The sequence below is a fragment of the Terrapene carolina genome, unplaced genomic scaffold (genome assembly GCF_002925995.2).
Source record: "Terrapene carolina triunguis isolate 2854851 unplaced genomic scaffold, T_m_triunguis-2.0 Scaffold449, whole genome shotgun sequence".
In the NCBI taxonomy this organism is placed as follows: Eukaryota; Metazoa; Chordata; order Testudines; family Emydidae; genus Terrapene; species Terrapene triunguis.
In genome coordinates this window covers 622,790-649,785 of record NW_020664800.1, presented here as the reverse complement: position 1 = coordinate 649,785, position 26,996 = coordinate 622,790, and the positions used below count along the sequence as shown (strand labels likewise).

At 53.2% G+C, this 26,996-nt stretch overlaps 3 protein-coding genes across 6 annotated transcripts in view; 2 read left to right on the top strand and 1 right to left on the bottom strand.

Annotated features, from left to right (window-relative positions):
• Positions 1-14,077, top strand: part of ALAD (aminolevulinate dehydratase) — a 31,501-nt gene extending 17,424 nt beyond the window's left edge. The window contains exons 6-13 of one of the 2 annotated variants that reach the window (XM_029913101.1): positions 890-1,025; positions 1,730-1,813; positions 2,204-2,292; positions 2,673-2,728; positions 6,717-6,804; positions 8,095-8,181; positions 8,867-8,996; positions 11,360-14,077. In XM_029913101.1, coding sequence (XP_029768961.1) covers positions 890-1,025; positions 1,730-1,813; positions 2,204-2,292; positions 2,673-2,728; positions 6,717-6,804; positions 8,095-8,181; positions 8,867-8,996; positions 11,360-11,427 — 738 coding nt within the window. In that variant the 3' untranslated portion in view covers positions 11,428-14,077. The remainder of the gene's footprint in view (positions 1-889; positions 1,026-1,729; positions 1,814-2,203; positions 2,293-2,672; positions 2,729-6,716; positions 6,805-8,094; positions 8,182-8,866; positions 8,997-11,359) is intronic. The other variant, XM_026658476.2, reaches the window with a different exon arrangement.
• A 619-nt stretch (positions 14,078-14,696) lies between these two features.
• HDHD3 (haloacid dehalogenase like hydrolase domain containing 3) lies at positions 14,697-23,730 on the top strand. Of its 3 annotated transcripts, none has more exons than XM_024205304.2 (2): positions 14,697-14,756; positions 19,432-23,730. In XM_024205304.2, exon 2 carries the CDS (start codon positions 19,463-19,465, stop codon positions 20,183-20,185), a length of 723 nt encoding a protein of 240 aa, XP_024061072.2. In that variant the 5' UTR covers positions 14,697-14,756; positions 19,432-19,462; the 3' UTR covers positions 20,186-23,730. The 3 variants fall into 3 exon arrangements, with proteins under 3 accessions (XP_024061072.2, XP_024061073.2, XP_024061074.2); XM_024205305.3 differs by lacking the exon at positions 14,697-14,756 and adding an exon at positions 15,114-15,453; XM_024205306.2 differs by lacking the exon at positions 14,697-14,756 and adding an exon at positions 15,849-16,025.
• Positions 23,731-24,402: 672 nt separating this feature from the next.
• The window catches only part of BSPRY (B-box and SPRY domain containing), a 20,613-nt gene continuing 18,019 nt past the window's right edge, over positions 24,403-26,996 (bottom strand). The window contains exon 5 of the mRNA XM_029913097.1: positions 24,403-25,315. Coding sequence (XP_029768957.1) covers positions 24,745-25,315 — 571 coding nt within the window. The 3' untranslated portion in view covers positions 24,403-24,744. The remainder of the gene's footprint in view (positions 25,316-26,996) is intronic.

The following is a 26,996-nucleotide window of genomic DNA, read 5'->3' as shown; positions in this document are numbered from 1 at the left end:
ACAGGTAGAACTGGGGGTTGGGTGAAGGGTTATGGGGTGTTTAATGCGGAGGCACAGGTAGAACGGGGGGTTGGGGGTGAAGGGTTATGGGGTGTTTAATGCAGAGGCACAGGTAGAACTGGGGGGTGGGGTGAAGGGTTGTGGGGTGTTTAATGCAGTGGCACAGGTAGAACTGGGGGTTGGGGGTGAAGGGTTATGGGGTGTTTAATGCAGAGGCACAGGTAGAACAGGGCGGGGGCAGATCAGGTGGGAGGTTCATAGTCACCAGCTTTGTCCTTCAGCTGCATTTTCACTTGTTCTCTGAGATCTTGGGCCCTGGCTGCTAAGCAGGGTAGAGAGAGGACAGCACTTGGATGGGAGACCTCCACGGACCATCCCAAGTGATATGGGTGGCTGTGGAGCCCGGTGCCCTTGGTCAGTGCTGACCCCAGTGCCCAGCATGGCGCTAGAGGTGCTGCGCTGCAGGGGGAGGTGCAGGTGACTCAGGAGGGGGCGCTCACCCATAGTCAGTGTTGACCCCTGGGTGGCACTAGGGGGCAGTACTGTGATGTGGGGAGCAGGGTGGATGGCTCAATGGGGCGCATGCTCTCCGTCAGTCACTGCTGACCCCCCCAGGGGGCTGGGGGCGCGGCTGTTGTTGGGATGAGATGTAAATCCACATCTGATCCCTTGCTGTTCCAAAAACTCCCTGAGCCCTTTCCAGGCTCCAGTTTCAACAGGATGTGCCACCTCCTTCCTACCCCCTCAGCTGCGTGCAGAGCGGCTGCGCCTTCGTGCCCCTGCGGGTCTGTGCTGGGCGAGGGGACCCTGCAGGGAGGTGAGGTTCTTTGGGGCGCAGGGTGCCCGTTGGCCCTGTGGATTTACCGGGGAGCATCTCTTCCCCCTGCAGGATGAAAGGGGCTCGGCTGCCGATGTTGAGAACACCCCAGCCATCCAGGCCATAAAGAAGATCCGTTCCTCCTTCCCAGAGCTGCTGATCGCCTGTGATGTCTGCCTGTGCCCCTATACCTCTCACGGGCACTGCGGTGAGGACCAGGGCAGCCACCCACCCACCCACCCTCCTCTGCATTAATCGACGGCCACGAGAGGAGCCAGGCTGCCGGCTGGGAGCGGAGGAAGTGCCTCGCTGGCGTGTGCTCAGCTAGTGGGCTCTTTGCTGGGGTTGTGCCCTGCCCCCTGGCCGCACGTAACTCTGTGGTGCGATGTGCCAGCTCAGGGCACTGAGCGTGGAGGCCAGCCTGCATGGGGCTCAGGGACCTTAGGGGGGAAGGCAGAATTAGATCAAAGGCTGCAGTGACTGAGCGATGCATGGCCGGCCGCTCCATTCGCCTCATACGTGGTCCCACAGCCAGCTGTGAGAGTTAGTTCCCTGGGCTCTGCCTGCCAGGGCCCTCCCTCCCCCCCCAGCACGACCACTGGCCCCCTCCTTTGTCCTAACCCTGCTCCCTCAGCGGTTGGGATGGACGCACCACCTCCAGCCAGCAGGGCCTTGGTCTCAGTCCCAGGCTGTGCCGAACCCCCCACCAGATTTCAGCCATCTCCAGGAACCTGCTCCCCCCGCCTAGTCACCCCCTGCAGTCCTGCAGAGCTGGGTGTGGTGTGCAGGCTGCCTCCCCTCTCCAGCACCCCCTGCTGCTGGGCTGGGCTCCTGTGGGGAGGGGCACTGGGCAGTTCTGGCTGGTGCTCTGTGACTCTGTGCTCCCCATCTAACCCTGGGCTTGCCTTGCAGGGATCCTGCGGAAGGATGGCACCATCCAGAACGAGGCCAGCTGCCAGCGGCTGGCAGAAGTGTCGCTAGCCTATGCCAAGGCAGGTGAGAGGGGTTCCTAGCAGCAGCAGGTTCTTGCTGGCTGCCTGGCTTCGCCCTGCTTGTTGGCCCTACCAGGAACATATCTGAGCAATGCTGAGGGGGGCAGCAGCCGCTGGCCTCTCCTTGAGGGGCTGTGGGCCCATCCCATCTCCGCTGGCTCTGCCTGCAGCTTGTGGGACTCTGGGGTGTCTGACCCAGTTGCTCTCCTCCAGCAGGTTCTGACATGCGGTCCCCAGCCAAACTGAGCAGAGGCTCAGTGGCTCTACTTCCCAGCCAGGTCCTGGCACGCCTGGCTGCTGGGACATCAATTTTGAGTCCCCCCAGGCCGGGAGTGGCTCCGGGGGCAGGGACTGTTCCTTGCAGTTCTTCAGCGCCCGTGCTCTCTCCCTGCAGGATGCCACATCGTGGCCCCCTCGGACATGATGGACGGACGCGTCGCAGCCATGAAAGAGGCTCTGATCTCCAATAACATGGGCAACAAGGTGGGCAGGGGCAGCACACACGCTGTGGTCAGTCCGGGCTCAGTATGGAGCGGTGTCACAGCTGGAGCTGTATGCGTGGTGGAGGGGAGATGATGGGGAACAGGGCCTGCGGAGAAGGGAGCTCCCTGCTTCCCACAGTGGTAGGCCAGGGGGTCCGATGGTGGCTTCCATGGGGCCACAGGGAGGGGCTTCCAGGCCCCAGCAGGTGTGGATGGGAAGGGCGTGCCCATGGATGGGGAGGAGGGGTAATGCCAAGGCTCCTGACTGGGGAGGTTGGAAAACATAGTACAAGGGGATTGCAGCAGAGAATTTCTCCCCCACCTTCATGCTGGGCCGGGAGGCAACTGATCTCCCTGCCATGTCTCTCCCGCCCCCTGCAGGTCTCTGTGATGAGCTACAGCGCCAAGTTTGCTTCCTGTTTCTATGGCCCTTTCAGGTGAGTGTCTCCGAGGGCAGGGGTGAGCGTGAGCCAGGCTCTGTGTCTGACCCCATAGGGTTCGTGCTTGGCATGCAGAGCCGAGCAATTCGAATGTAGGACTCCGGAGCACCGAGCTCTGGGTCTGGGACTCTCACTAACTTGCACTGAGCTTTGTGCCTCAGTTTCCTCATCTGTAAAATGGAGAATATAGCTCCTTCTCCAGGAAAGGGATGGGGAGGGCAGGGTAATATTTGCTCCCACACAGGAATTTTCATCTGTCCCTCAGAGTATAGCTCTGCAGAGATTCACTCTTCCTCCTGCCAAGCTTGGAGATGACTTCTGCTCCTACCTGGCTTCAGCTCTGTTTCTTGTCAGTGCTCTCAGCCCTGCGAGCTTCTTCTCAAGCAGGGCCACCTGGGGCAGGAGGGGGAGTGTGGAGTCGACTGGAACTGCTGTGGAACTGCACAGAGCCCTTCTCACCCCAGAGAGGGAGTGTTGGGTATGGTCCCAACCCCCTGGGCTGGCAGGTCTATTGCATGGGCTGAGCTCTGGCTCAGAAAAGTAGGGAGAGGTGGGTGTGATGGATTTGGTCACAGAGACCCCCTTGGGACTGTCACCTGATGTGCTGAGACTACCTCTGAGCCCATTTTTCCTGCTAGCTTGAGACTCCAGAACCCTGTCTTGTTGAGCCAGACACGCTAGCCAGCTGCAAACACAGGCCCAGGTCTGGTCCATGCCCCCAAAGCTGCAGACTTTAACCAAAAACTGCTCAGCAGGTCACCTGTCTCCAGCACCCAGACACCCAGTTCCCAATGGGATCTAAACCCCAAATAAATCCATTTAACTCTGTATAAAGCTTATACAGGGTAAACTCATAAATTGTCCACCCTCTATAACACTGCTAGAGAGAGATGCACAGCTGTTTGCTCCCCCAGATATTAATCACTTACTCTGGGTTTATCAATAAACAAAAGTGATTTTATTAAGTATAAAAAGTAGGATTTAAGTGGTTCCAAGTAATAACAGACAGAACAAAGTAAGTTACCAAGCAAAATAAAACAACACACAAGTCTAAGGCTAGTACATTAAGAAACCGATTACAGGTAAATCTCACCCTCAGAGATGTTCCAATAAGCTTCTTTCACAGACTAGACTCCTTCCTAGTCTGGGCCCTATCCTTTCCCTGATACAGTCCTTGTTAGTTCCAGCTCAGGTGGTAAGTAGGGGAATTCTCATGACTGGCAGCCCTCTTTGTTCTGTTCCACCCCCTTTTTATAGCTTTGGCACAAGGCAAGAATCCTTTGTGTCTCTCTGGTTTCCCACCCCTCTTTCTAAATGGAAAAGCACCAGGTTTAAGATGGATTCCACTATCATGTGACATGTTCACATGTCCTGCAAGATTTGCATAATTACAATAGTTATGCTACATATTCCTAGTTTCAGATACAAGAATGATACATTCATACAAATAAGATGACCACACACAGTAGATTATACACTTTGTAATGATACCTTACAAGAGACCTTTTGCATAAAGCATATTCCAGTTACATTATATTTACACTCATTATCATATTTCCATAAAACATAAGGAGTGCAACATCACAGTGGGGTCTGAACTAACTCATACCAGACCCTAGAGCAGAGGTCCCCAAACTGTGGGGCATGCCCCCCTAGGGGGGCACGGAGGAACATTTGGGGCAGGGCGTGACTGGGGTCTGGGCCCCATAGGGGGTGGGGAGCAAGTGCCATCCAGCTCCACTTCTGGCCCCGGCCCCAGCTGCCAGCCTCAGCCCCTGGCCAAGGCTCCTTTACCCTTGTCTGTGCCCCCCCCACCAGCCCCCGGAGCTGTGGCCCTGCTCCCAGCCCCGGGGAGTGTGAGGTAAAAAGTTTGGGGACCACTGCCCTAGGGGAGCTGGGGTGAGGGACTGTGTCATTGCCGCCTGTGTGCTCGCTGGGGTGGGGCTGTGTCACAGATCCACAGGATCAGTGCCATGCTCCAGCTTTGGAACAGTCTCTAGGAGGAACCCCTGCAGTGTGCCAGCCCTGCTGGGGTCTCACTCTTCCTCCAGGGTAGGCCACATGGCCTCACCACCTCCTTAGACTGGACCTCTGAGCCGTCCGCTCCCCTGCTTCACAGCGGGAGCTCTGCCCAGTGAGTCCAGCTGAGACAGACTCGTGGCACGCTCTGCAGGGATTAACGCACCTCTGCGAGTGTTTGCAGGCACACTCAGGGCACGTCTACACTTAAAACGCTGCATTGGCGCAGCTGCACTGCTGTGCTTTCATGAAGACGCTCTAAGCGGATGGGAGAGAGATTTCCCATTGGCTTAGTTAATCCACCTCCCCTAGAGGCGATAGCTACGTCACCAGGAGAAGTTCTCCCACCAACATAGCACTGGCTACACAGGGGGTTACGTCGGTGGTATTATGCCGCTCAGAGGATGGATTTTTCAGTTATACCGATATAGATCTGTAGTGTAGACCAGACCTCAGACAGCGCTGTCAAATCAGTCGGGTTTATTAGTCAGCTGGAACTCAGCATGGGAAGTCCTTAGGTTGGCAGAGAGAACTGAAGGTTAAAGCACAGACCATTCTGGTCAGCCCAGAGCCCAGCCAAGCTGTAGCGAACCCCACTGCCCAAGCTCTGTCTGTCTCCATCCAACTTCCTTGGTTAGTTCCCAGGTGTGAGCCTGGACTCCTTCCAGCAGCCAACTCTTATCCCCCACCTCCCAGTCCTTTGTTCTCCAGCTGAGGGAGGGAAAATCTACCTCCCTGCTAGGTGTCAGTCCTGTTGATTGGATTTGCCATTGTCCTCAGGCCAGTCCTTTTTAATGACCCACGCTGCTGTAAGATCACTCCAGCAGCCTCGTTATGCCGATGGGAGAGAGCTCTCCTGTCAATGAGTGGCAGCTCTACTGTGTCGTCAGGAGAGGCTTTCCCACCGACAGCGCTGTGCAAACGAGCGCTTATGCCAGCAAAACGTATGTCACTCGGGGGATGCATTTTTCACACCCCTGAGCGACAGACGTTTTGCCGACATAAGTGCTAGCGTAGACGTGGCCTGAGAGTTCACAGCTGTGCAGCTGCACCACTGTACGCTCTCTAATGTAGCTGCTTTCAATCGACGGGTGAGAGCTCTTCCCTCGCTTAACTACTCCAGCCCCGCGAGCAGTAAGAGACGCTCTCCCACCGACATAGCTCTGTCCACACCCGCGCGTCTGTCGGTGTAACTTATGTTGCTCTGTGGGGTGGTTTATTCACATTCCTGAGGCCTGTTCTACACTGGAGGGGGATCAGTCTAAGTTACACAACTAATAACGTAGCTGAAGTCGACGTACTTAGATCTACTCTCCGCGGTGTCTTCACTGCAGTGAGTCGACTGCTGCCGCTCCCCCGTCAACGCCGCCTGCGCCTCTCACTCCGGTGGAGTACGGGAGAGCGTTTGGGGGTTGATTTATCATGTCTACACTAGACGCGATAAATCGACCCCCGCTGGATCGATCGCTGCCTGCCAATCCCGCAGGTAGTGTAGACAAGCCCTGAGTGATGTACGTTTTGCCGACATAAGCTGTAGTGCAGACAGAGCATCAGCCAGCCAGGCGATATTCACACCTATATCTCTTAGCCTGCCCTGAGAGCAAACTGCTCCCCACCCTCCTCAACTGGGCAGCCTTGCGAAATACGAGGGAAACTGACGCACACACAGGCTACATAAACATATTACAAACGTTCCCACTTTGTCACAGCCGCCAGGCCTCACTGGGGGCAGAGTTCTCACTGGTGGGCTCGTGGTTCTCGGGGCGGCTCAGCGACCCGCTGCCTCCTGAATTGGGAGAAGGATGGGATGCTACTAAGGCCCCTCCTTCCCCCTGCTTTGCTCCACCCCAGCAAGGGGTCACTACGGCAGGTGCTTGGGCTCTCCTGGGAGGGGGGCGCTGGTTCCTGGGAATTCTCTGAGGCCAGACTGCTGTTTTACTGCCTGGTGTCTCCTTCGTCTTACCAGAGACGCTGCGCTGTCCAAACCTGCGTTCGGAGACCGACGATGTTACCAGCTTCCCCCGGGCGCCCGGGGCCTGGCCCTGCGAGCTGTGGTGAGTGAGCCTGCCCACAGGGGGCACCACCCATGGGCCCACAGCCCAGCTGCCCTAGGCAGTAGGTGTTGGTGTCACAGTAATGTCCTGCAGCAGAGTGAATCCTGCATGGCTAGGTGCCAAGAGCCGCCCTCTCCTCCAGGCTGATCCGGGGGCTGAGTGGGGAGGTGGGTCTGTCCTCCTCTCCGAGACCTGACCTCTTTCCATGACAGGAATGGGCGTCGCGGTGTGGCAGATCCTCGGGAACCCAGGCCTGTTGTACCTGCCCTGGCACAACCTGGGCAGCGACAGAGCAAGCTTGTCCCACCGGTTAGACCCCCACCTCACCTGGAGGGTCGCCCCGGTGGGGGGGGGGGGGGCGGGCAGGGCCCCGGGGAGCAGTCCCACGGTACTGTGAGGTGGGAGCAGCCAGGAGTGGCACTGGCTGGAACAGCTGAGGATCTCCTGCAGCGAGCTGGGGGATTGCTAACCCCGGGGGTTGTCCAGCTCAGCAGTGCCAAGCACCTGGTCCTCTCCTGGCTTCACTTGGCACGTGGGCCTGAGGATTCAGCTCAGCAGAGGAGGCTGTCGGTAGCTGTCGATTTGGGTGTGACTCCGCTTCCCGTCGCGTTGGCCTTATGCATGTTGCTGTTGCTCTTTGTGTCACAACCACGATCTCCGTGCACATCCGCCATTCCCGGGCAAACCCATCCTCTAGCAAAGAGCTGAGTAGGCTTCTCCATCTCCTGCCCCAGCCCCTGCCTGCCCAGAGATCCTAGGGCCTGCAGAGGCCATGGGCCCAGCTCAGCCTTTCAGCCCCTCCGACCCAGCCTGCGGTGGCTCACGTTTGTCAGTCACACAGAGCAGGGAGTGGCTGAGCCAACACCAGCTCTGCCGGGCAGGGGAGGGGGCGTTGTGTTTGGGTCTAACATGAAGGAGCCTCAGCCTCTGGCGGCTGGCCTGGGCAAGCGCACCATTCCCCTCATGGGCTTCCTCCTTGAAACGCAGACCCACTGTCATCCCTTTCACATCACAGCCTCGGGGATCGTCTGCGGCCCCCCTCCCCCCGTCTCCCTTCCTGCGTGGGAGGGGGGCTGGCTGCAGGATGGCTCCTGCTGGCCTGCCCGTAGCTGAGTTCTGTTTGTTGCTAGGGCCGTGCGGAGCACAAAGGGTGCTAGGAGGACCAGACTCTCCCCTCCCACTGGGCCAGGACCTGGGCTGCAGCCATCAGGCTGACTCGCTGGTCCCCCCATCCCCCAGTCCCTGTGCTGTTCTCACAGGCCCCCGCCCCGACCTGTTCTCTCCTTGCAGGACCGGGATGTGCGGGAGGGAGCAGACATGCTGATGGTGAAGCCGGGGATGCCCTACCTCGACCTCGTGAGAGATGTCAAGGCCAAAGTGAGCCCTGTTCCCTGTTCGGCAGGGACTGTCTCTGGAGATGGGGCACAGAGTGGGTGGCTGTAGAATGGGCGTTGGGCTCGCCCAGGAGACTGAAGCCGAGGGGGACAGTCCCCTGGGCCTGGCAGAGGGCAGAGAAGGCCCTGAGCCGGGAGTGCAGTGTGTGTACAAGCTGCAGCAGGCCTAGTCCCTGGAGCACCTTCCAGGGATTGACCCTGGGGGAGGCTACCCCTGGGCCTGCTGCTGTAGCTCCCACCAATACAGTGAGTTGGGGGAGGGGGAGCGTCTTGCTCTGGCTGGGATAATGGTAGGCTGCTTAGAGCCCGGTGTTTTGTTAGCGTGCCCATGCGGGGGGGAGCCTTGCTGCTTGGAAGCTCTGCCCTGAATCCCCCCAGTTCCTGGAGCTGTGTGTTTCTAACCCGAGCCATTCAAACTCCGACAACCGGCCCATGAAGTGGTGGCACCCGCCGTCCCCCCAAAGATTCTGATCTTGTGGGTGGGGTTGCTAAGGGCACACTGCAGACACTGCTCCCTCCGTAATTCCCAAGGCCTTGAGAGTCGGTGGCTAGAGAACAACCTGCCCAGAGCCCCTGCTTTGCTGCCAGCATTGCAGGACTCGGCAGAGCTGGGCCATGCAGCTTGGGGCTCAGGGTTGTCTGTCTGACCTTCCTGCTGCTGTTTTCAGCATCCCACCCACCCGCTGGCTGTTTACCACGTGTCGGGGGAGTTTGCCATGCTGTGGCACGGAGCACAGGCAGGGGCCTTTAACCTAAAGGCTGCCGTCATGGAGGTGATGACCGGGTTCAGGCGAGCAGGTGAGTGAGGTTGGGCAGGGTCAGCGTCATGACTAGCAAGGCCCCACGCTGCTGGAGGAACTAGGGCCCTGGATTCTCTTCCCCTCTGGGCCCACTGTGGTGGTGTGGCAGCCTGAACCTTGGGAGTCCCCCAAGACTACGGGACCAGTCATGACTGTGCTGGAGGCTGACCCTGGAATGCAGAGCCAGGCCCAGTGCAACTCCGAACACCTCAATCCTTTAACCAAAGCCGATTTCTAAAGCACCAAGCGCTGCTCCACCCGGCCTGTGCTTTTCCAGCCAGCTCGGTAGCAATCCAAGTAGAGTTCTGTCTGGCTCCTTAGGAAACATGAAGTGTGGTTACACAGGGGGCCTGGGAGCCTGGACTCCTGGGTTCTACTCCAACTCAGCCACTTCCTGGCTCCTCCTCTAGCAAAGGGGTCTCCGCCTTTCCCAGGCTACAGGGAGCCCATTGGATGAAAGGGGCTGTATAGGAATCTATTCACGGGGGCTTATTTCTGAATGTATCTGTGACGGGTTGGATCACAGAAACCCCCTTGGGAACTGCCAACTGATGTGCCAAGACTACTTCTGCCCCTGCTTTCCCTGCCAGCTTGGGACTCCAGCACCCTGTCTTGTTGAGCCAGACACCCCAGTCTGCTCCAACACAGACCCAGGGTCTGAACCACATGCCCCAAAGCTGCAGACTTAACTGAAAGCAACTTAAGAAGTGTTCCTGTCTTTAACCCTCAGATGCCCAACTCCCAATGGGGTCCAAACCCCAAATAAATCCGTTTTATCCTGTATAAAGCTTATACAGGGTAAACTCATAAATTATTTGTCCTCTATAACACTGATAGAGAGAGATGCACAGTTGTTTGCCCCTTCCTACCCCCCAGGTATTAATACATACTCTGGGTTAATTAATAAGTAAAAAGTGATTTTATTAAATTCAGAAAGTAGGATTTAAGTGGTTCCAAGTAATAACAGACAGAACAAAGTGAATTACTAAGTAAAATAAAATAAAACACGTAAGTCTGAGTCTAATACAGTAACAAAACTGAATACAGATAAGATCTCACCCTCAGAGTTGTTTCAATAAGTTTCTTTCACAGACTGGACACCTTCCTAGTCTGGGCACAATCCTTTCCCCTGGTACAGCCCTTGTTCCAGCTCAGGTGGTAGCTAGGGGATGTCTCATGATGGCTCCCCTTTTGTTCTGTTACACCCACTTATATATCTTTTGCATAAGGCGGGAATCCTTTGTCCCTCTCTGCGTTCCCACCCCCTCCTTCTCAATGGAAAAGCACCAGGTTAAAGATGGATTCCAGTTCAGGTGACATGATCACATGTCACTGTAAGACTTGTATACAGGGAGACTTACAAGTAAAACAGAGCCATCTACAGACAATTGTCCTGGTTGATGGGAGCCATCAAGATTCCAAACCACCATTAATGGCCCACACTTTGCATAATTACAATAGGACTCAGAGTTATATTTCATATTTCTAGTTTCAGATACAAGAGTGGTACATTTATACAAATAGGATGACGACACTCAGTAGATGATAAGCTTTGTAATGATACCTTACAAGATACCTTTTGCATGAAGCATATTCCAGTTACATTATATTCATACTCATCAGCATACTTTCATAAAATCATATAGAGTGCAACGTCACAGTATCCTCCTGGGAAAACACGGCCCAAGCTCAGCAGCCCTTTGCCTGGGCTGATTCCTGTTTTAGAGCCCAGGCTCCAGCTCCTTTAACTGAGAGACAACGAACCCAGGTCCAGTCCCGCTGTGACTCTGTGGAATCCCCCGTCCTCCCAGCTGCATTCCTGTGATCTGACACGAGACCAGGCTCCCCTCTTGGAGCTGGAATTCCCCACTGGCTGGTGCTTGTTAAGGAATATGTCGGAGCAGGTGTCCAAAACCCTCAGAGGAGAGGGGCGAGTTCTTGCCTGGAATGTTGGTCCATGGGTTGAGGATACACTCAGAACTGTAAGCTCCCCACGGTGATGCGGGGCCATGGGAGTTGTACCTCAGAATCATTGTTCCAGACTGTCTGCAGGCTCAGGCAGATATCCCTGCTTTGTTCACTCCCAGGGCATGGTTAGAAGGTTCTCTCAGCAGCCATGGGGCGTAGGAACACAGCTGAGATTCTGGAGAAGCTGAATGTCATGTGGGCCACACAAACAGTACTGTGGTCTGACCCAGCCTACAGGCTGTATGTTAAGAGTCACTGGGGGCTGGCTGGGGGGAGGGAGGGATGGTAGCTCCTTGGCATGGAGTGGGACTGTCTCCCTTTGTGGAGCATGGGAATGCTGGCTTGATACGGTGTCTAGCAGCTCCTCACGCGTTCCTTGCTGCTGCATTCCAGGAGCTGATATCATCATTACCTACTACGTGCCCCAGCTCCTGAAGTGGCTGAAGGAGGAACAGGCGTGAAGTGCCTGAGTGAAGGCAACACACAGAAGGAAACCCGCGAGGACCGGAAAGGACTGAAATGCAAAATGAGGATTTTTATGGGGCCTTAGAGATACAAGGCTGAATCCAGCCCCAGCGTAAACAGGTCCAGCACCACTGGCTGCAGGGGTGCTGCACCTGCCTACACTAGAGCTGACTTTAGCCCAAAGAAGCCAAAGGAGAAGTGGGCTTAATGCTGAGACCCTCCTCTGGCAGCAAAATGCCTTAGGACCAGAACTGATCTCCCCAGCGACCCCCCCTTGGAGAGGCACCTTCTTAATGTGATGGTTTCTTTTAATGTGTCGCTTTGTGACACCAGATGGGCGATTTTTATGAGATTCTTCATAAAGGAAGCGCCCATTCCCGACCATTCCTCTACCCCAATGTCCTTCTCGGTCTAGCCGGGGTGTTGGTAACACAGGGGAAGGCTGATGTGGGGCAGTTCACCTGCACATTGATCACAGGAGTGCTAGTTCTGGGGGTGTCTCAAACGTTCACTGCAGATGTTCTCCCTGCAGTGCACTAGTGACATAATTCCTTTGCTACAGCCCCCAGCAGAGCTTTGCTCTCCCCTGGTTGGGCTTTCTGCACAGAAACGCTGTCTGGGTCACAAACATGGAAGCAGCAGAGGCAGGCAGGGCTTCCCTTGCTGGTCAGCCAGACACTGCGCGGACACTCTAACACTTTCCTCTGGTGAACACGCTGTTTCAAACTTTTTAATATGGAGAAATACCCCAAGATGCTTCAGAGCCCTCAGGGAGGGGGGGTTCCCCTCCACGCGCGCTTGTGCCTTAAACCTGTTGTCATTGCATAGAATAGAGAATATTGGCCTGGTTCTGAGCTGTGGCCCTGCTGTCTCGAGGGCGACAGGGCATGTGGGGCTAGGCAGTATAAGGGCTTCAGAAGTATAATGTCCTGATTGCTAACGGGCCATTGCACATCCGCCCAACATTACTAGGAGTTCTTTTAGCCCTGAGCACCCAGAAGAGCAGCTCCTAGCACTCACATTGGCTCTGTCAACTCGCAGTTCAGCTCTGGCCTTTGATTCCCTAATAGGATGCTGTCACCTTATATAGAAGTATTGTCAAAATAATCTTTCTCTAAAACCCAAGAGCACTAGAAATGTTTCCCTATTTTAAAAATCCCAATGAAAATAATTGTTTTAACTCACTGCTTGTTCCTGTGCCGTGTTTCAAACTCAGCATTGCAGCAGGCAGAACCAGGCAGTGAAAGTCGCCCGACTGGCTCTGCTGTCCAATGCACACGTTAAAATTACTTCACCCTAGCAGTCTAACGTGATGTTAATAACATAGCTGAGAACTTTAATTTGTACCATGGTTCTTAAGTTGATCATGCTGTTATGAAGTCTAGATGTTTTAGATTAATTGCTAGAGCTACTCTGCTTTGGTAGTCTTAGCAGCAGCCTCTGATATTCTTCAATGCCTGGAGTGCGTTCAGCTGAAAATAAAAAGAAAAAAACCCACAAGTCTACAACCCGGGTAACTTGATGATGTTGGTAAGGAAGAGGGTGGAGGGAACTCCACTGCACCTTCTTGAAGTGGCCAGCACTCTCCTCTGGGCAACAGAGGGATTTCTTTTCAATCTGCATTGCCATAATTTTGGGGGTGGGGAAGAGCCTGACTCCTCTGTAGAAGAAGCTGTGCTAGTATGTGCAGATCTGTGATCTTCCCTGGAGGTACAGTCACACCAACGGCATTCCCTGTTCCTCTGACTCATGAAGGTCTGTCAGCCCCTCATCCTGTTAGCTTGACAGATGGTATCCTTTCCAAGAAAAGGACAGGCCCGTCCTCAGCTGAGTTTACAGACTACAAAGAAACATAGGGTGGTGCTGGCAGATTGGGTGTAGTTTACCTTACAAGCCTCTCTTCCCCTTGATGGTTTGCACAGATGAGCAACTAGAGGAAGACAAGGCCAACCCTAATGATAGGAAGAAGGGAAAGGGGCAAGAGCAGTGGGAGGGCAGAGCAGCAATGCCCTCTGGAGGGAAAGGGAACTTGTTCAAGGATAAAAAGTAGAGTCCTGGTAGGGTGACCAGATAGCAACTGTGAAAAAACAGGACGGGGGTGGGAGGTAATAGGTGCCTATAGAAGAAAAAGTCCCCAAAAATGGAATTGTCCCTTTAAAAATGGGACACCTGGTCACCTGAAGTCCTGGGAAAGAAGTCGCCATTCCTGTTTCAGAGTTGAGCGCCCCAGTTTTGTAAGGGTGAATACACTGGTGTGGGTGAGACGCTCAGTTGCTATGGGGGAGCCCTATAGATTGGTCACTCGGAGGATTACACTTTCTAAGGGATTATGGTAGTCTGCTACTTTCACTGCTGCAGGCCAATCCTCCCAATGCCCCACAGCTTGTGAGGGGGCGAGAGCTCTACCTCATGGCTTGAGGGGATGGGGATGGGGGCTGTACCCCATGGTCTATGGGATGAAGTCATATTTAGGCCTGATAGAATCCTGCTGTGAATTCTAGGGGTCTGTTCTGATCACGTTTAACAGGAGAACAGGGTGTGTGTGTGTGTATACAACACTGCGGAATAACCATGTCTGTGAGAAAAATAAAAGTCACTGAAAAGCTGGAAGAGACTGGTTTGAACTCCCGCGAGAGCTGTAGTGGCTGGAGGAGAGCTAAGCTGGAGATGGGAGACTAATCCATGGGTATGAGAGCAGATAACACAAAGTTACAGGTACATTTATGTAACCAAGGGAGGTTAAAGCAGTATTGCCTGGTGCTGGAGGTGACTGATGAGATGGTCCGGATGAGCATCTCCCTGAACAGATCACTGCTTGCTGAGTGTTTTGCCTTCATAAAGAGTTAGACCCATCAGCTGCATAAGTGAATATCAATCCATGGGGTTGTACCCCACAGCTGGTGGGAGATGGGAGGCTGTAGCCCATAGCCGGTTGGGGGATCTGGAGGTTGGCTGTACCCTACAGCCGGCGGGAGGTCAGGGTGTGGGGGGCTGCACCCCGTGGCTGATGGGGGTGGGGGAGGCTGTACCCTACAGCAAGCGGGGGCGGCTGTTCCCTATGGCCGATGGGGGGTCGGGGGGGCTGTACCCTACAGCAGGCAGGGCCGGGGAGGCCTGTTCCCTATGGCCGATGGGGGGGGCTGTACCCTACAGCAGGCAGGGCCGGGGTGGGGGCTGCACCCCATGGCCGATGGGGGGGCGGGGGGGCTGTACCCTACAGGGGGCAGGAGGGCTGCACCCCATGGCCGATGGGGGTGGGGCGGGAAGCTGCTGCGGCGGCCCGAGCTGGTGCCGCTCCCGGCAGGTCTCAGCTCGGCAGCACAAGGTAAGTCGCAGACGGGCCGGGCCCGGCCTGGCTCTGGCCGGCGACTCCTCCGGAGCGATCGAGGCACGGCGCCGCCTCCTGTGGCGGGGCTCCCGGCCAGCTCCCGCCCTGCCCGCGGGCCCCGCTTCGCCGGGCCGCGTCGGCCCCCGCTCCGGCCAGGCCCTGCCGCTCCCCCCGCTCCCCGCAGGGCGCTGCGCAGCCGGGGTCCGAGAGCGGGACCGGCCCCGGCCCGGCGAACCCCCCGGCCCGGTCGGCCCCGGCCCCGACCCCCAGTGCGCTGCGGGCCCGGTTCTGGGCAGCGATGTGCTCACGGCAGCCCGGAGCCCCCGGGCACTTCCCGCCGCCTGGTCCCGGGAACCCAGAGGCGTTTGACAAAGGGGGGAATTCTTGTCCCTTTGCTTTCAACCCCAACACGCCGGTCAATGGAAACGGGGGTTGGGGGCCGGGTAACGGGCATTGGCGCCTGGTCAAATCTAAACCGAATCAGGAGCGGAGCGAGCCAAACCCCTTTGCCCACCGGTGGCTGATTGGTGCCCTCTGTGACATGAGCTGGGAGACTCGGGACAGCGCCCCAAAAAACGACCCCCCTCCAGCTGGCTCGCACGCTCTAGCCACATATTCAGGGCCCGGCCTTTTCAGATTGGATTTGATTTTCCTGGGAATTGATCAGTGTTTATAACCACCACAACAAAAACAGGTGAAAATCAGTGCAAAAAATATAATTTTTCTGGATAAATATCCGGGTTTATTTTTGTGGTCGGAAAGAGGGGGGTGGGGAAGTATTCAGTAGATTAATGGTTTGAATTCCCTTCATCAATGTGGTTTGCTGCAGAACTAAAACAGAAACCAAAACAGGCCACCTCTGAGTTTAAGAAAACAATAGATCTCTAATCCCCAAATAAAACTTTTCATTTGAATGGACACTTTACTGTTGTAGACTTAGAACTATTAGCCTATAAATAGTTACATTTAATAATTGGGCCACACCATTTGCAGCGCATACACTCAACTTCATCCTTTTCTCCTGTTTTGTTTTGTTTTTTTTTAACTTTCAACTTCTGAAATGTATTCTGATGCAGATTTTTGTTTTCTTCCCATTTTAGTGTGTCAAATCTTTAAACCATTATCTGCTTACAGCTTTGAAATGTGTACGTGGTCGGTGTGAGATTCATCAGTACGTTCAGATGCACATGCACTTCAGAGTTTGCAAGCCTGCCTGTTGGTTTATTGTGTGTATCTCTAGACTAATACATAGCCTTCCTTCAACAGGTAGCTTTGCATATACAGACTAATGTATGATCATAATACATATATCTCATGCAATGTATTGTATTTTCCTAATAAAACAAGGTATTTTTATATATTTGAATGTTACAAAAGTAGGGTGAAATCAGAAAAAAATTAATAATATTTTTTGTAGAACCCAGGATTTTTTTTGGTAAAAATCAGTTTAAACTGAAAATGAAGGGGCTTAAGTATTCATAAAGAACCCAAGGATCTCACAAAACTGGGTGACTGGGCAACAAAATGGCAGATGAAATGTTGATAAATGCAAAGTGATGCACACTGGAAAACATAATCCCAACTATACATATAAAATGATGGGGTCCTAAATTAGCTGTTACCACTCAAGAAAGAAAGCGTGGCATCAGTGTGGATAGTTCTCTGAAAACATCCACTCAATGTGCAGTGGCAGTCAAAAAAGCAAACAGAATGTTGGGAATCATTAAGAAAGGGATAAATAAGAAGACAGAAAATATCATATTGCCTCTATATAAATCCATGGTACGCCCACAACTTGAATGTGGTTGCCCCATCTCAAAAAAGATATATTGGAATTGGAAAAGATTCAGAGAAGGGCAACAAAAATTATTCAGGGTATGGAACAGCTTCCATATGAGGAGAGATTAATAAGACTGGGACTTTTCAGCTTGGAAAAGAGGCGATTAAGGGGGGATATGATAGAGGTCTACAAAATCATGAATGGCGTGGAGAAAATAAATAAGGAAATGTTATTTACTCCTCATAACACAAGAACTAGGAGTCACCAAATGATATTAATAGGCAGCAGGTTTAAAACAAACAAAAGGCAGTATTTCTTCATACAACACACAGTCAATCTGTGGAACTCCTTGCCAGAGGATGTTGTGAAGGCTACGACTATAACAAGGTTAAAAAAAGAGCTAGATAAATTCATGGAGGATAGGTCCATCAATGGCTATTAGCCAGGATGGGTACGGATAGTGTCCCTAGCCTCTGTTTGCCAGAAGCTGGGAATGGGTGACAGGGGATGGATCACTTGATGATTACTTGCTCTGTTCATTCCCTCTGGGGCACCTGGCAAGACAGGATATTGGACTAGGTGGACCTTGGTCTAACCCTGTATGGCTGTTTTTATGCTGGAATTAGAGGTACTGGGGGTGCTTTCGCACCCCTAGCTTGAAGGGGTTTCCAGGGTTTCCAGTTTGGTTCAATGGCTCTCAGCATCCCCACTGTACAAATTGTTCCAGCACCTCTGGACACAGTCCTTAGGCACTAGCCTCAGCAGAGAGACCAGCACTGAACTCCCACTGCTGCTGCCTTTGCATGTACCTGCCTCATGCCAAGAGGACTTCATCAGAGTTGTCAGTGCATCCTCCTCCTCTGAGACTGCTCACTTGATACAGCAGAAGGAAATGGATTCTTATCCCAAGTGTGTGTTACTAAGCCCTTAAATTGTAGTCAGGCTTCAGTGCAGAGACTGCAAGACTCGCTCCATGACAGCTGCTGTGTGGGTGTGTGCATTTTGTCTGAGGTTGAGAGAATTCCTAGCTACTAAGTCTGATTTCAGTTTCCTGGTAAACTGGTCTGGCTGTTTCTTCCAGAGTATTATTTTGGTGCTGAATAATCCTGCCACCTCACATACAGGCTAATTGCACAATAGTTCATGTAGTTATAGAGAAACCCATTGTTTTATTAGATCATTCTGTTATACTGCAAAATTACAAACTTTGCTTCTGGGGGAATTCTGTGCCACTGTGCACATGCAGAATTCATGTCCCCCACAGATTTCTTTGTTTCCCCACGGAAAAATGACTTCTGATGGGGAAGCAAAGGAAAGCCGCAAGACTGGTCACGCGCCCCTCCCTGGCAGCACAGGCACCTTGGTTTGGGCGACTGAAGCTGCCGTGGAGGGGCTGGATGTGTGTGCGAGAGACTCTGTCTCTCTCACTAGCTATTGTGGCCCACCCAGCGTGGAAGGGCAGGGCTTCGAGGTGTTTCTGCGGAGGTAGGCATGGGGCAGGCTCTGTCCCCTCAGGCAGAGCAGAACGTAGCAGCCTGCCTGCTTAGTGAATTTTCCCAGGAGTATAAAACAGGTGTTAAAGTTGTAAGGCTCTTTACATTGTCAGAGTGCTGTAAAGGACAGTATGGCTTATAAATGCTTATGGTGCTTCAGTGATTAGAACTGATCTAAATTTTTGGGCTGAAAAATTTTCCTATCACAATGTGCTCCATGAACTGTTTGCTACTGACCTTTCTGGAGATGCTCAGTAGCCAATATAAATTGTGACTTTGACTCCCCAGCCCTCACTTGCTCTTCAGTTGCCTATGATGTAACGTGAGCATACGGCTGCATATATTTGTTGACTATTAACTAGCTACATTACTATTAGACAGAGGGGGGTTGGGGATTTTCTCCAATGCTGCCCACTCCCATTCTCCATCTTTTGTATTGTAGTTTAAATAAATTACTAAAATAATTGAAACTGGTGTGATTATATTGCAGATTATATGCAGAATTTTAAAATATTGTGCGCAGAATTTTTTATTTTTGGTGAAGAATTTTTAATTTTTTGGCGCAGAATTCCCCCAGGTGTAAATCTGAATTGTTACCTATTTAAGAGCAGGAGAGTTCTAATTCATTACAGAAGGCTGGTAGTCTTAAATAGGTTATCTTGCTCCCCATTTATTTCTCTTGCATTAATTTCCCTACCCAGTGTCTGTGGATACTGGTCAACTTTGTCATTTCATGTTAAGAAATACAAATGAAAGTCAAATACAAATAGTATAAGATTGGCAGTTTCAGTTTCTCCTGCAAACAGAGAGGTGCAAAGTCCTGCAGTCTAGGATCTACAGGGTCTTCACTGACAACCTGTATCTAACATGGTAATGTAATGAAGTAAATCATTTTAGACATGAGGGGTTTGTACAGGTTTTGAGTGACTGAAGTACTGGTGCCGGTACTGACTTCACTGCGGTGGCAGTGAGGGCCTCTCTGTATCCACAGCATAGCAATTATGAGGGCAAACGTTCCTGCTCTGCTCTGCCATTGTGCCTCTACTGAAACCTGGGGGGACCACTTCTGTGGCTGAGAAGGGCCCGTCGGTGCTAATGGTGGGTTTGTGACATGGATACAGATCTGGCAGGAACTGGCCTGAGACCCAGCAATTCACGTCAAAGAAGCTACAGAACAGCCATCAGATAGAAACCATTTTCATTCACTGCAGGCCCGGGAGGAACTTGAACCCATGAGCCACAGGTGCTGTGAAGCTCCCCCAGGTTGAAAAGCTCCAGTGCCATTATCAATCGCTTGAGTCACTCACTGCCCCACGCGAAGTGTTCTGTTGGCATTGGACCTATAAGAGGGTTGGGTCTACGGCTTGTCTGATCCTTATCCCTTTATTTGGTGTTCTAGGTTCTCCTCGCTCCTCAGCCTCAATGAAGCAATGCTTCGGCTCCGGCTCTTAACGTGGGACGTGAAGGACACGTTGCTCCGGCTCCGGCACCCAGTAGGAGAGAATTACTCTGCTGCAGCCCGAGTTCACGAAGTTCATGTACAGCCTGAGGCTCTCACTAAGTCTTTCCATCAGGCATACAAAGCCCAGAGCAAGCACTTCCCCAACTATGGCCTGAGCCAGGGGCTAAGCTCCAAGCAGTGGTGGGCGGATGTTGTCAAACAGACTTTCAGACTCGCTGGTGTCCATGAAGACAGGCTCCTCTCCACCATTGCAGAAAGTCTCTATCAGGAGTTCTGCAGTGCATGGAACTGGGAGTTGTTACCAGGTGCCAGGGAGACTCTGAGGCAGTGCCACCAGCTGGGCATCCGTATGGCCGTAATCTCTAACTTCGACAAGAGGCTCGAGAAGATTCTGTCTCACTGCAACCTCAGGCACCATTTTGAATTTGTCTTGACCTCGGAGGAGGCTGGCTTTGCCAAGCCAGACCAGCGGATCTTTCAGAAGGCGCTGCACATTTCTGGGGTAGCCCCACATCAGGCGGCTCATGTGGGGGACAATTATGTGAAGGATTATAGGGCAGCCAGAGATGTGGGCATGCATAGCTTCCTGCTCACGAGGGCTGGGCGTGCAAACAATTGGGAGCTACAGGTACCAAAGCAGCACGTCCTGCCTTCACTTACCCACTTGCTGTCTGTTATCGAGAAGGGTTAACGGTGAATCCCTCGCCTCTCCGCAGAGATCACCAGGGACAAAACAGATTCCTTATACCTCGTCGCTAAAAAGAGGGACCAGTTGTGCTGGGGCGGGGAGGAGGAGAAGGGAGAGGATTTGGGTCTCCACCAGGTGAATCAGGTTCTAAAGAGTATCTGCATGTCCTGCTATAGAGAAGGGGGAAAGCAAACCCCGCTGAACTCAGTGAGAACTACTTGCTAGCACCATCCACAACCGCACATTAGTCATCCAATACAATAAACTGCTACAGATACTCAGCACTTCTCTTCCCCTTTCTTCCATAGCTCTCAAAGCACCTAACAGAGGGGGGATTAGTGCCATTATCGTCATTTTACAGGGGAGACCGAGGGATGATGGCTAAGGTCACCCAGCACGTCAGAGTGGAGATCAGAACTTGCATCTCCAGAGTGTCCCCTAGTGTCCTGTCCATTGCAGCTCTGAGCCCAGGCGTTAACCCCTCCTAGTGCAAGGAAAGACAGCATTGCTTGCACACTTGAATGAAGAGACAAAGCCAGAAGCAGAAATCCCTTCTCTGGGCCAGGTTCATTCCCCGCACTGGTACAACTGGCTGGCCTAGCTCCCTGCCAGCCTGGGCCTGCTGCACTGTGTGGTTCTGCCAGCGAGGAACACTGGTGCTGTGCTGACTTCAGTGGATCCCCTTGACCTGACAATAGCCTTTTCCCAGCCAGCACCCCCCCCTTCTTGGGTTGCTCTTGCTCTGGCCTGTAAGGCAGCCATTGCCCACCCCTGCAGCCTCTCACCACAGGCTCTCTCTGCATGGGACCTCTGCCAGGGTCTGGCACTTCACTAGGAGCCCTGATGCTGGCAGGGGATCCCATGGGATTTCCCCCCTTGCCATTATGCAAAGACTGGGCCTGGGGATGCTGACGACTCTGCTCCAAGTCAGGATTTTAGCAGAACCCACTGGTGGGCAGCATAGAGGGAGCATTGGAAACCAGAGCAGCCCAGCACTCGGGCACTCACTGCTTCCCAGAGGCTGATGGGAGCTTGGCTGGCAAGAGAAACTAGCCAATGGCCCTTTCGCTGCCCAAACCTCAGCAGGTGCCTTTTGCAGTGCTGCGCAGTGATCGCTGCACTGCTCCCAGTGCCTGGACTTGCAGCTGTGTGGCAGTGCCCCAGCAGAGTGCTGTGAAAAGCAGCCCAAGAGCTTGCCTAGACAGCTAGTGTGCAGCAGGCTGGGCTGTAAGTTTACCCCGCGCTACCCTGCCACGCACTAACTGGCCGTGTAGACCCTGTTGCTGATCCATTTTGAAACAGGAGCAGATCAAAGTGCACTTTAGTGCATGGCAAACTAAACGCACAGCCCAGCTTGCTGCAAACTAGACAAGCCCGGAGCGTGCAACATTCAGGGGGTTAAAAATCAAGATACTTATGTTTAAAAAGGGGAGAAACCAGCCCAGGCCAGGGTCCCTACTTCTAACCTGGGTCACGCCCTCAGTTCTAAAGCCCCTTGTCACTGAACCCACCCCAACAAATGAACCAGATTGTACGTAGTATTATCGACAGGCTTTTCCATGGCGCTCAGTTTGGTAGACTCTGTGCACCTCTTGCGCAGCCATGAATTTAGCCTCGCCACTCCCCTCTGAGGTCTGGCAGGGCAACCCCATGTTACAGAGGGGAAACTGAGGCACAGAGCTATTACGGGACTCATCCCAGTGTATCACACAGTCAGAATCACATGGCTTGCCCACATTTCCGGCTAGGGCTGTAACCACTGCACGTTCCCATCAAGGCTGAGCAGATTGCACATGCCAGTGTTGAGTTTCTCCCTCCAGGCTAGTGGTGGAAATTGAGGCTTCAGTGTAGGGCACCTCTTTTCTGTCCAGTATAACTAGCCTCCCCAAGTAGCCAGATGTTCCTGGAGCCCCATGGCCACATTAGCTGCAGCAGCTGCACTGTATATAAGGCTTCGGCTCTCAGTAGAGATAACTGCTGTATGTAGTAGAAAGAGAGCCCAAAGCATGGGGCCTGATACAAGGCCTAAGGCCTAAACTGAAGTGAGCAAAAGTCAGGCCCTGCTGCTATAAAGCAAAGTTAGCAAGCATCAGGCTATGAGCAAAAGGCAGGCCCTGTTACACAGCAGATGCCTGTTTGCAGGTTAACTGTCCGATACACGACCTTGGCAAAACACACAGGCACGCCCAAGAAGTACTAGGCACAGGGTATCGATGTATGCACATTCCAGACGTAAACATAATGCTGGGAGATGAAACAGGAACACACCGACCCCAAGTGAAACAAGGACGGAAGGACAGGCTTAGGCTGACAGAAGAAAATGTTTTGTTTGAACCAGCAGGTACAAGGTAAAGGGTGGTAACTAACCACGTCAGGGGGGCAATATGTAACTTGTTTGAGTCGGTGTATAAAAGAGGGGTTGCAGGAGCAGTGTTTTATCCAGCCTCGGGGGAGTAGAAGGTCCCACCACTCACTGAGCTGAGGCCATTACAATAGGCATACGTGTGTGTTCTCATAGAGTCTACCAGCCACTAGGACCATGCTTCATTAACAATAAACCTGGCCGAGTGCCTTTGCCACCGAACCAAGTCTGTGGTGGTCTTGGGCACTTCAATCAAGGTCTGCTGTATCAGCTCCCTGGCCAGATCTAGTGCAGCATGCTGAGAGAACACACACACAGCCAACAACTGACAACACTGTCAATGGAGCATTGTCAAAGGGATTAGGCCAAAGCAAAATTTGATGCAGTTCAGACAGCAGGACAAGATGGCAAATCCTGGAGTGTTAAAGAACTGCATAACTCTGTGACCAATAAACGGTTGCAGTTTTGCAGGCTAAGTTCAGGGTCATCAGCTCTCATGCTTCAAGGCACAAGATGATTTCTTGCAAGGGTCAGGAAGGATGGATTATTCCCCTCTAAGTGCAGTGTTGTGCAGTTGGCCAGATGCATTATGGGCAGTTTCCACTTCTGAAGCTTCAGGGCTTGGCTACAGGCAGAGGCTGACTATGCGACAAGACGGGCCAGTGAGCCGATCCTGTAGGGCAAGTCCAACCAGATTGCCTAGAAAGAATTCTAAGGGGCTACTGCTGTTAAGAAACAAGCTCAGAGCAGCCACCTGGGCTAAAGCCTGAGCCTATTTAGGTATGTGACACTGAGCCAGAAGGGGTTTAGCACTAGCAGGCTAACTAACCCAGATTCAACCTTTGGAGACATCTTAGCAGATAATGATTGTGTGTGTGTTTACATATATATTGTTAGAGGTTGACAACGTACCCAAACGGTTTGTGTCTGTCACTGTATTCTGTTAATTCATTGAGATGAACCGTGACTGTAGTAATATCATCGTCTTTATTTCTCTGTGGTGTATATAGTAAACTGCCTGTAAATGGTGGGAGATGGGCAGTTGCCTTATGTTAATTGATGCAGCTAATCACCAGTGGTGCTTAGGAAATAGGAGGTTCTACTTCAAAGCCATTATTGTTCACCCAAGGAATACCTGCCAGGGATCTATAACAAGAACTCTGGGGCCCTGATCCTGTTATCTCAGATCTGCTTAAGCTTCATCAGGGGAAGTTTGAGTCACAGGACTGAGGTCTCCAGCTCCAGTCTGGCTCACCCTGATATTGGACATTGTATTATAACTAAGGCTGCGAGTCTTTCACGGCTTCCATGACTTTCCGGGACCTCCATGATTTCTGCAGCTGCAGCGGCTGGTGCGGCTGCCCCCTAGGCTGCCCCCACGCCCATGAGCAGCAACATCTGCTGGAGCGCTCCACCCCTCAGCACCTAAGATTTAGTTAGGAGTATTTTTAGTAAAAGTCACGGACGGGTCACAATAACATGGATTATTGCCCATGACCTGTCCGTGACTTTTATTAAAAAATACCCATGACTAAATCGTAGCCTTAATTATAACCTATGGAAATAATTCTGAAAGAACTCTTTGCAACTTTAAAGCTTATAATCTCTACTATGAAACTAAGAATTTTATTTATATCTGTATGTATAATGCTCTTTTAACCTATACTCTCTCTTTTCTTTTTTAATAACTCTTAGTTTAGTTAATAAGAATTGGCTGTAAGCATGTATTTGGGTAAGACCTGAAATATTCATTGACTTGGCAGGTAATGTGTCCAATCCTTTGGGCTTGGTAGAACTTTTTATATGATGAATAAGATTTTCACTAATCCTCATCTTTGACTGGGCTGTCTGGGTGGGAGCCCAGGGCTGGATGTGTTTGTGGCTTCTGAGTAACCAGGACGATGTTATAGAAGCTGTTTTGTTGCTGGATTGGTGAATCTAATTATTAGAAATAACCTCCAGTTTGGGGGATCGTCTGCCCCATTCGTTGCAGTTTGCCCTGATTGAGCAATCTCAGTGTGGTCCCCCTGGCACCCTGGACATAAGGTGTCAGTGCATTCAGGCTGCCAGCCCCATCCTGGCTGCTTGGAGTGACTGACGATGCAGCAGGTGGCGTGCCAAATTGTGCGTCTCTGCAGAAAGCTCCCCCTTTTCCGCACACAGCTGGCGGGTGAGCTGCTGCCCCTGTGCCAGGCCTCGTTCACTGAACGAGGGAGATGCTCTGGTCAGCCACGGCAAACACGGGGTAGATGGGTGCAGTAAAGGCTTCACGGTGTGAGTGGAGGATGACACAGGCAGTAGGGTCGTAGAACAGCACTTCCCCCCCATCCAAGTCGACCAGGACACCCACTTGCGCGGGGCACTTGACTAGCTCCACCGCCTGATGATGGCTGTTGTGCGAGAAGCGGAACTCCTTATCATAGCGAGAGAACACCCAGGAGAAGGGGTTGTAGCCCAGCCGGGCTGCGTTGCCAGGCCCTTTGCGCTGCAAGGAGCCATAAGAAATGCCCAATTTGTACGCGCAGCTTTTGTCCACGCTGATCCTCCAGGCGTGGGTCCCTTTGTGGAAGGCCTTATTGCCCAAGGCGTTGGGCCAGTGATCGAAGCGCTCGGGGCAGTCTGGATAGGGCTTTGTCTTCTTGGGGCTGAATGCCAAGGTTTTCTTGTCTTCAGACAGGGCCAGCAGGGGGCTGACAGTTTTCTCATCTACGTGAACCTCTTCCAAACCTGCCAGGGAAGCCAAACAATCAGTACAGGCTGAGCAGCGGGACCTCGGCCAGGATCAGCCTGTCTCCCCCAGCAGCACTGGCCCAGGGAGGGAGCTGGGCTCATGTCCACGTTTCCCCTTTTTATAGGCCTTCCTAGGCAGTAGCCCTGTGAAGTGGCCACGCGGCTTCCTCTGGCGCCCAGCAGCAGCACCTTCCAGGGCCGGCAGGCCAGCTCCCTGGGGAGGGGGCTGAGCTCAGACTGGACTCTGCCTGCACAAGTTAGATGTACCCCAGCTAGTCCCACTGGGCACTGGCTCCTGGGGTCTCCCAGTTGTAGCTTGCAGTAGGTCCCGACTGGCTCCCTCCATCCCATCCATCATGAGCCATCTCCCCTCCGCAGTGCTCGTCCACCCTGCTGCCAGGAAACGGCAGGGCAGGGAGAAGCTGGCCCAGAGGTTGGAGTGGCTCTGTGCTGAGGGTGGCTGGTGAGCAGGATGCCTCAGGCTCTCAGCACATTGCAGATGGAGCAGGGGCAGGACAAGGCATGAGAGACCTCTGCCTTGGTCCCAGGGGTAGTACTCAGTGGGGACCAGGGCAGCACGGCCACAGGGCTGGCAGCTTTGGTCAAACCTGTTTCCAAGCAGGGAGGAGGCAGGTGCATTCACAGGCCACCACCTATCCACAGCTACCACCTGGCTTCCATCTGACCCCCCTCCCAACCTGATGCAGAAGATCCAGCTGTTCGAGTGGGCTTCCTGGCTGGGCTGGTGCCAGGGCAGCCTCCTTCCCCTTTCAAACAAGAAGTGTAATATGGTGCAGAACATATCCAACACCTGAGGCTCCCCCCAGGCCCACTTGTGACTAGGCTCCTGGCCACTGGGCTCCCCAAGATGAAGGCAGGGGCTGCATGTGGCCCTGAGGACACACTTTCCCCACCCAGTTTTGGAAGCGCTGGTTTCGACTTGGTGCAGATCCAGATGTAGGCGCAGGAGACATCTAATCTCTCCCAAACAGTTCCCTGCCCTGGCTCTTGGCAGCCCAGAATGCAGTGGGGGATGAATGGTTGATTTGGGCCCAGTGGCGGGAAGATTAGCAAACCAGACAAGTACTCAGCTCTGATGGAGGGGAGGCAAGGGGCACAGGGGGGATCTTGGCCCTACTCCCAGTGTGCAGGAGCCCATTCCTAGCCCAGCCAGCCACCCCGTTGGTGTAGACTCCCCCATTGCTGCAATCCTCGACTGAGACAGAGGATCCTGGGTCCCTTCTGGCTGGGATCTCTCTACCTGTCACCACGGCTGATGATCAGTGGCGCCAGAACCGGGGGAGGGGGCTAGGGGGCCATAGCCAGTGTTCCCTCTAATTTTTCCCACCCATGTGCGGAATGAATTTTATGTGCTCCAATATGGAGGTGATGTGTGACACATCACCTTCATAGTGGGGCACATACAAAAATTCATGTGGTGGGGGTGGGGCTGAGGGGTTCAGAGCGTGGGAGGGGGCTCAGGGCTGGGGCAGAGAGTTGCGGTGCAGGGGGGTGCGGCCGCGCAGCTTACAAGGAACTCAGGCCATAGCCTTCCCCTCCCCCCCCCTTTTGAAAGTGGACGGGCCTGGCCAGGGCAGACCCCGCCCCCTTCCCCTCCTCTCCCCCCCGAGGCCCCACTTCCCGGCCAGGCCAGCATGGAGCCCGGGCAGTTGTGGGAGCCACGCAGACCCTCCACCTGCCCTCGGCGAGGCGTCCGGGGGG